We start from the raw sequence: 7,979 nt of genomic DNA, 5'->3' as shown, positions 1-7,979 counted from the left end.
TCCAATCACTGTGGACTGTAGTAACGGGCATTCCTAACCTTCCTCCAATCACTGTGGACTGTAGCAACGGGCATTCCTAACCTTCCTCCAATCACCCTGGACTCACACTGAGAAAATCCTCCATACTCTGAGAAAAGAGCTGAGCATGGCTTGCGAGGGCAGGGGCCTGTTTTGATTCCTGGTTTTAGAGTTTGCGGCCGTGGCCTTGAGGAGGGGGAAGATTGTGGTAAGTGGAGCTGTCAGTCACGGCCATCTAGGGAGCAGGAAACAGGAAGGAGGGAGGCCGGAGTTCAGTATGCTCTTCAAGGGCATATCCCCAATGGTCCAACTTCCTCCTACATGCCCAACCTCCTGAAGGTCCCCTCAGCTTCCAATAGAACTTCCAGCCTTCAACATAGGCCTTTGGAGGACTCAAGGATGAAGCCATAGGGTGTCCTTTTCTCTTCTTCTGCCCGCTCCTGAACCTAGTTTGTAAGTCACATCTGTTTCACCCCCTAACACTGCCCACTTCTTGCCTGGTGTGAATTTGCCCAAGTGATTACAGCCGTTCCCTCTCTAAATTCATTTAGAATTTGAGGAACACCTACAAGTCACAGCGAGTTTCATGACTCTGATGGTCATAAAAATCTATATAACTCACATTGAGTTGAATATAAAAATCTAAGTAAAACAAGACATAATTTCTTTTGGTTAAGTCCATAAATGACCCTGAAAGGCAAATCTAAAACAATCATTTTAAAAATGATTTGTTCTGGAGTCAGTGGGATGAATATTTAATTGATCAAACTTTCACTTCCCTGGATGTTGACTTGGTTTTATGGGTCCGGATTATTGCTTGAATTTGTGTTGATTCTTTATGGTCACATTTATATTAAGACTTCATGGAAAATAGAGTGATATGTTTACAGCCTTGTGACACCAACAAAACACTGACTCTGGAGCTGAGCCGTCTGGGGTCAGTACTGAAATGCCTTTGCCAGTCTCTAACTGTGGTTATAGGCACGTTCACACTCCCTGTGCCTCGGTTTCTTCATTTGTACAATGGAAGTGTTGAGAGTTTCTGCCCTAGGGTTTCTGAATAGGATCGAATGAGATCTTTATGTAAAATCCTGGCAGGGGGAGACAGATCCCTTCATCAGTAGTGGCGTTGTGTGACACAGTGACGCTCACTAGAAACCCCAGGGAACTCTGAGCACAAATAGAACATTTGCTTTTGAACAGTTAAGGACATTGCAAGGTTTCAGAAATGGCTCTGGTCCTCTATGAAAAAGATATTCAAAGGGAATGTGTATCAGTTGTTTACAAAGTGAGAGAAATACACTAATAGTTTCAATGTTCAAAAGAGAGAGAGAGATCACTTCCACCGAATGACAGAAAGCAGCTTAGGACAGCTTATAGACAGGGTGGGGAAGGACTGGATGGTATGCGCATGCATGAGGAGCTGAGTTCAGCAGCACAGCCCTCACAAATACAGCTAGGTGCCATAGGACATCGCTGCAGTTATTGGTGCGGTGGGGATCACGGTGCTGCGGTGGGTACAGCAGATTACCTGGGGGTTTCTGGCCAGCCAGCCTGGTCAAACTGGTGAGAGACCCTGTCTTCACAAATGAGATGGAGAATGACGGAGGTCCACCTGATATTGACCTTTGACCTCCACACATAAGCACACATGCATACATTTACACATGAAAAAAATTATTTGTCATGAGATTGTTGTTTTTTAAATGACCAGTTTCAGATACGGTGAAACTGGAATCTGGGGCCCTTTGACCCTGCAATGTGCAGGACAGGTCAGTAAGAGCTGCTGCCGCAGGGCTGGGATTCCACGCACCAGGAGAAACACAGAGAGAGCCCTGTTCCTGCGTCTCTGGCGGGGCAGCTGGTGTGTTATTTCTGCTGCCCACTGCCCGCTGCTCACAGTCGCTTACATGCATGTGTGGTTTAAAGGTATCTCAAGGAATTTCATCTTAATCGATGATGCTGTCAACCATACATCATTGAAGATAGGGATTACCCAACAAATGTAAATTACTGATATGTGTGTGTGTATGTATGTATATGTATATATATATGTTTTTTCAAGACAAGGTTTCTCTGTGTGGCCCTGGCTGTCCTGGAACTTGCTCTGTAGACCAGGCTGGCCTCGAACTCAGAGATCTGCCTGCCTCTGCCTCTCCGAGTGCTGGGATTAGAGGTGTGCTCCACCACCGCCCAGCTGAGTGACTGATGCTGATGCATGGATTAGTTCTGCTTTTCAAATGTAGACATACCTTCCTGGAATGTGGCTAATTACTGTCAACCCAGGACTGCGGAAGACACATGAGCAGCTGGACAGCATGCCTTCAAAGTCTCATCCCAAGAGAAGGGCAAAGAGACATTAACCCTTTGATTCTCTTCCCGCAGTTGGCCCGCCACAACAAACCTCTGCAGCTGATGCTCAAGCCTGGGTCTGATCCCGAGGAAGGGGACGAAGCCTTGAAGTATTACGCCAACCACACCGCACAGATAGAGGTACCTGCCTGGGACTTCCAGGAAAGGCCCAACTGGGAAAGAAAGGGTTTCCTGTCCAGTGGAGGCCGTTTCCATGGCTTCCCTCAGAACTGTGAAATAATACTTGATGATTTATGTGGAAAAGCCTGTCCCCACAGCTGCCTGTGAAAACCGAGTGTCCACCTTGCCAAGTCTTTTCTCTCCCTGGAACTAATCTGAAGTTTTTGAAAGGAAGACAGTACATTTTTTTCTCTCTCTCTTTTGGGTCACAGAAGCAATCAGGGCAGAGCAGTGACATTTTAAAGACAAAACAATTAATTAAAAATTGTGGAAGCTCTTATGACCGAGATCATGACTGAGAGAGGATTTGAAGCTGGGCATGGTGGCTCATGTACTTACTCCCAGCACTTAGGAGACAGAGGCAGGCAGATCTCTGTAAGGTCCAGGCCAGTTTGACTCAGCAAGTCCCAGACTCGCCAGAGCTACACAGTGAGACCTTGCTTCAAAAGACACTATGTAAAAGTGTGTGAAACTGTACAAACATGGGCAGACTAATGAAATTTCATATTGGCATCGTACACTCAAAATAGCTAGCTGTCTACACTGTGATTGTCCGACAGCTGCCCTCTCCCTGCCCCGGGAACGAGGCATTACCTAATGTCCGATGGCAGAGCAGGAGTTGTGTGGTGACCCAACTGGCCTTCACGTCTAGTGGGGGTGTCATTTTGATGCTTCTGGGCAGAATTAATCAGTCAGAAACAGGCAGAGTAGTGGATGCTTGTCACTCCTGATTTACGAGTGCACACTCATTCATTTCGGTAGATGGGTTTTAGTTTTTAGCAGAATGTATCACAAACACTATTGCCCTTTGGGGGGAGGGGGTAACTTCTATGCTTTGTTGTTTATTTTTGCCAAATCTTCCAACATGATTAAGCCGTATCACTTCACATCAAAAGCTGGCCTCTGCTCATGTGTGTCAGCCCCAACAATGTCACAGCCTGTGTCGGAATCGCCTGGCAAGAACCCATGAGTTAATGAGAACGGTAGCTTGTCGTGATTGGTTTAATAACCCTGGGAAGTGGGAAGAGGCTTTCCATGGGAGATTCTCCCATGATCCACATCTTACCTTCAGCTCCTCCCACAAGATCACTTTTTTTGGGGGGGTGGGGAGGGTTGAGACAGGGTTTCTCTGTGGCTCGGAGCCTGTCCTGGAACTAGCTCCATAGAACAGGCTGGTCTCGAACTCACAGAGATCCACCTGCCTCTGCCTCCCGAGTGCTGGGATTAAAGGCGTGCGCCACCATCGCCCGGCTTAGCTCACTTCTTCAAAAGAAAGCACATCCAATTTTAATCAATTGGACATTGGAAAGATTGTATATATCTATGGAGAGAGGTCACACTAGACCATTGTAATTATCTATTGACCGTTCACAGTGCTGGCTCCCCTGACGGTGGTAGTGTGTGTGTGTGTGTGTGTGTGTGTGTGTGTGTGTGATATTTTTGCGTGTGTGTGTGTGTGTGTGTGTGTGTGTGTGGTCATGTTCCTTTGTATAGGAGGATACCCAGGGCTGATGTCAGAAATCCTCCCCCGTTACTCTTACACCTTATTCCCCAAGGCAGGCCCGCTCAGTTGACCCCAGAGCCCAGTAAGATGGCCAGTCTTGCCACATTAACAGCTTGCTCTGAGGACTCCCTGGCTCTGCCTTCCAGGGCTGGAATGACAGGGAGCCTGGCACACTTACTCAGCACTTAGTGGGTGTGTGGAGATCCGAGCTGTGGCCCTCATGTTTGTACAGCAAGTGCTTTAACCGCCAAGCCATCTATCTCCTCAGCCCTTGGCGCTAACCGTTGAAGAACATCATGATTCTGAGTTCAGTTCCTGCTATATTGGGCTTCTCCTGCTTTCTTCACGTTCCGTGCCACAGTGCTCCTAGCTAAACATTTGACAAATAATCTGGGGGAAAATTAACCATATTTAGCTTCCTTCGGCTAACACATTCCCTTCAGCAGTTTCTCCGGTTTGTCACTGCCCTTTGTAAAGTGTGACAGCCAGAATCAAACGTGTCGTTTTGGCAGGAACTGAGTATGCTGCTCATCTAATCACAGCTTACTTTCCTTAGGAAGCCCTAAGAATATTTTTTAAAAATCTTGACACTGTCAGAGCAAGTAAACCTTTTAAAACTCTTTTCATGTGGTTGCCTACCCTACCAAATATATCTAAGTAGTTTGTACAATTGATATTGTAATTAAGTTTTTGACGTTAGCACATAAAGGAACTGGAAAGATGACCCAGTAGTTGAGAGCACTGGCTGCTGTCGCAGAGGCCTGTATTCAGACCCCAGCACCCATGGGGCAGCTCACAACCACCCATACCTCCAGTGCCAGGACCAAAACCAACCTAGGGAAGAGAGAGAGTTTATCTTGGCTCAAGGTTCCAGAAGGAGAGTCTGTAAGTCAGGGAAGGCGTGGCACTGTGGCAGGAGCGTGAAGCTGGCTGGTCATATTTTATCCATATACAGGAGGGTGGGGGAGAGAGAGCAAGACCACCCCAGTGACACACTTCTCCAGCATGGCTGCAACTCCTAAAGGTTCCACAACCTCTCCAAACTGCGGCACTCACTGGAGACCAACTGTTCAAATACATAAACCCATGAGGGCGTTTCCCATCCAGTCCAGTGATTACAAAATACCTCTCTGTACATGGAGACCTCAGGACACAGGATGCTAACAGGTGCGTCATGCCACTTGTTTCTCAGAGCCTCTTAGGAGGAACAGAGCACAAATTTTTAAGCACTAGGTTCAAGGTCACCCAGCTGGTTTGTTGTTTCCATTATTGGATCCATAAAACATTATTCATAAACTCATTGTTCTAGTCTCTTGTCTGTTCCCATGATAAAGCAGTCTTGCCAAAACCAACCTGGGGAGGACAGGGTTTGTCTGTTTTACATCTGCAGGTCATGGTGTAACACTGGGAGACGTTACGGCGGGCACCTGGACCAGATGCTGTGGAAGAATGCTGTGTCCTGGCTTGTCTGGACTCATGCTTAGATAGAGTTCTTACACATCCCAGGATCACATGGCTAGGGATGGTGCTGGAGCAGTTGGCTTGAGCCTCCTACATCAAACAATAATCAAGATGCCCACAGGCCAATCAGATCAAGGGGCTTGCTCGACAGCGCCTTCCTTCCAGAGGAGTCTGGAAGGTGTCAAGTTGACAATTAGAGCCAACTAGGGAGCTTAGCCTAAGACCCAAAACTAGGGAAGCATAGGGTCCAGTTGTACATCCCTAGGGAGCCCACTAGGTGTTTGGGGGTAATTCAAAACTGGAAGTCACGCAGATGACTCTTGTTAAAATCTGTGGGGAGAACAAACCGAAACCAGAAAGTCATGAAAACAGGAAAGAGATCTGTAGGGAAGAAGCAGGCATGGGAGCAGAAAGGAATAACAGGGTGGTGGTCGTGATGTCACAGAGGAAAATGTGCAGTTAAGACAGGAAGTTAAACACGGAGCCCAGACTGAGCTGTGCAAAGGCTGAAAACAAACACCAATCTTTTGCAGATCGTGCGGCACGACAGGACTATGGAGCAGATTGTCTTCCCCGTCCCCAACATCTGCGAATTCCTCACGCGGGAATCCAAGTACCGCGTGTTCAACACCACGGAGAGAGATGAGCAGGGAAGCAAGGTGAACGACTTCTTCCAGCAGACAGAGGACCTCTACAACGAGATGAAATGGCAGAAGAAGATCAGAAGTGAGTGAGACGCAGAGGCCCCGCCCAGTTTATTTACATCGCGGCTTGCATTGCTTGCCAGTTCAGTGTCTCTGAAACAGCAGCGGACTGGAGAGTGTAACCTCCATTGTGGCTGTTGCTGAGTGGTCTGCAGCTTCAAACTCATTATGTAGCTAAGTCTAACCTTCAGCTACTGGTCTTCCTGCTGCCACCACCAAATGTCTGAGTCATGAACAAGCCCACTGTGCCTGTCTCCGCCAATATTTTAACCCAAGTCAAGACATTACAAGTTGAATAATAGATAGGACCCATAGGGGCTGCTCAGCGTCCAGGGTAGGCTGGTAACTTCACCCCTCTACAAACCTCCCTGTACAGATGTACTTCTGCGATGGTTCACGGACACGTGGTGCACACCGTCAGCTTAGCTGGGCTTGTGTTGACGGCGGCATATACTGACCATTCTCATCTCTGTGCTCCTTGCCTCCTAGACAACCCCGCCCTGTTCTGGTTCTCCAGGCATATCTCCCTCTGGGGGAGCATCTCCTTCAACCTGGCTGTGTTCATCAACCTGGCTGTGGCCCTCTTCTACCCGTTTGGGGATGACGGTGATGAAGGTAAGTGCTTGTGTTTCTGCAAATGACGACTACCTGAAAATTCCCAAGTTATATTCACTAGCTCTCTGCAGCTTTAACATGAAGAAGCTTAGTTCTCATTAGATATTTTTCCTCTATTTATTGCACGTATAGAGATACTAAGTAGGGTAGACAGAAAACTGTGGCCAGTTGAAGTGCTGTTTACAGAAAGCTCGTATATGGTGTAATAACTAGAGGTAAGTGTTGGAAAATGAAATGGCATGATTGTGTTTCAACCTAGTCTATTAAACATATTTCTACTGCCTTATCTCAGTTATGTGGGGGTCTTGTGCCCAAGCATTTTGATGAAATAGTAACAATTTCATTTTGCTTTCTGTCTTGTCTGAGGGTTTTGTAATGAACATATATGCAAAATATACATTTTGATTTTATACATGCATTTATAATATTCATTATCTTGGTCTTAGACACACACACAGCACAAGACAGGCTGTGCTGACGGACAGCGATGGATGTTGACTGTCCATCTGATGGTATTGAAGCAGTCACGCATGAGCTTTACAGAGGCAAAGACGGGGGGAATTTAACGTGAAGTGGATATTCCATAGAAACCGGGTGGGGCTTTCAGGTTTGGTAGATTGCTTTGGAAAAATCTGTTACAGGTGTGGGATATTAGAGTGGGTAGGAGACGAAGGTGAGAGAAATCAGCAAATAATAACCTCAGAGTGACCCCAGAGCACATCTGCTTGTGGGGCGTTAGGGTAATGAGGTGCTGTCAGAACAGCAGGGAGAAGGGTCTTCTGACTGCTTGACAAGGTAAACATTGCCAATGCCCTCCTAGGAGAGGCATGAAGTATAGAGACCTCAGATGGCAGAGCAGAGACGGGGATCTCAGATGGCAGAGCAGAGACAGGGACCTCAGACGGCAGAGCAGAGATGGGGACCTCAGACATCAGAGCAGAGACGGGGACCTCAGACAGCAGAGCAGAGACAGGGACCTCAGACATCAGAGCAGAGATGGGGACCTCAGACGGCAGAGCAGAGATGGGGACCTCAGACGGCAGAGCAGAGATGGGGACCTCAGACGGCAGAGCAGAGACGGGGACCTCAGACAGCAGAGCAGAGATGGGGATCTCAGACTGCAGAGCAGAGACGGGGACCTCAGA

At 47.5% G+C, this 7,979-nt stretch overlaps 1 protein-coding gene across 2 annotated transcripts in view; it reads left to right on the top strand.

Moving 5' to 3' along the window:
- Positions 1-7,979, top strand: part of Itpr2 (inositol 1,4,5-trisphosphate receptor type 2) — a 408,993-nt gene that overhangs the window by 317,313 nt on the left and 83,701 nt on the right. For both annotated transcript variants that reach the window (XM_005364599.3, XM_026787888.1), the window contains 3 exons: positions 2,404-2,511; positions 6,049-6,241; positions 6,709-6,834. In XM_005364599.3, coding sequence (XP_005364656.1) covers positions 2,404-2,511; positions 6,049-6,241; positions 6,709-6,834 — 427 coding nt within the window. The remainder of the gene's footprint in view (positions 1-2,403; positions 2,512-6,048; positions 6,242-6,708; positions 6,835-7,979) is intronic.

The sequence above is a fragment of the Microtus ochrogaster genome, assembly GCF_000317375.1.
Source record: "Microtus ochrogaster isolate Prairie Vole_2 chromosome 14 unlocalized genomic scaffold, MicOch1.0 chr14_random_2, whole genome shotgun sequence".
In the NCBI taxonomy this organism is placed as follows: Eukaryota; Metazoa; Chordata; class Mammalia; order Rodentia; family Cricetidae; genus Microtus; species Microtus ochrogaster.
Note: the sequence above shows the minus strand (reverse complement) of the source record. Positions and strands in the feature narration are given on the sequence as shown.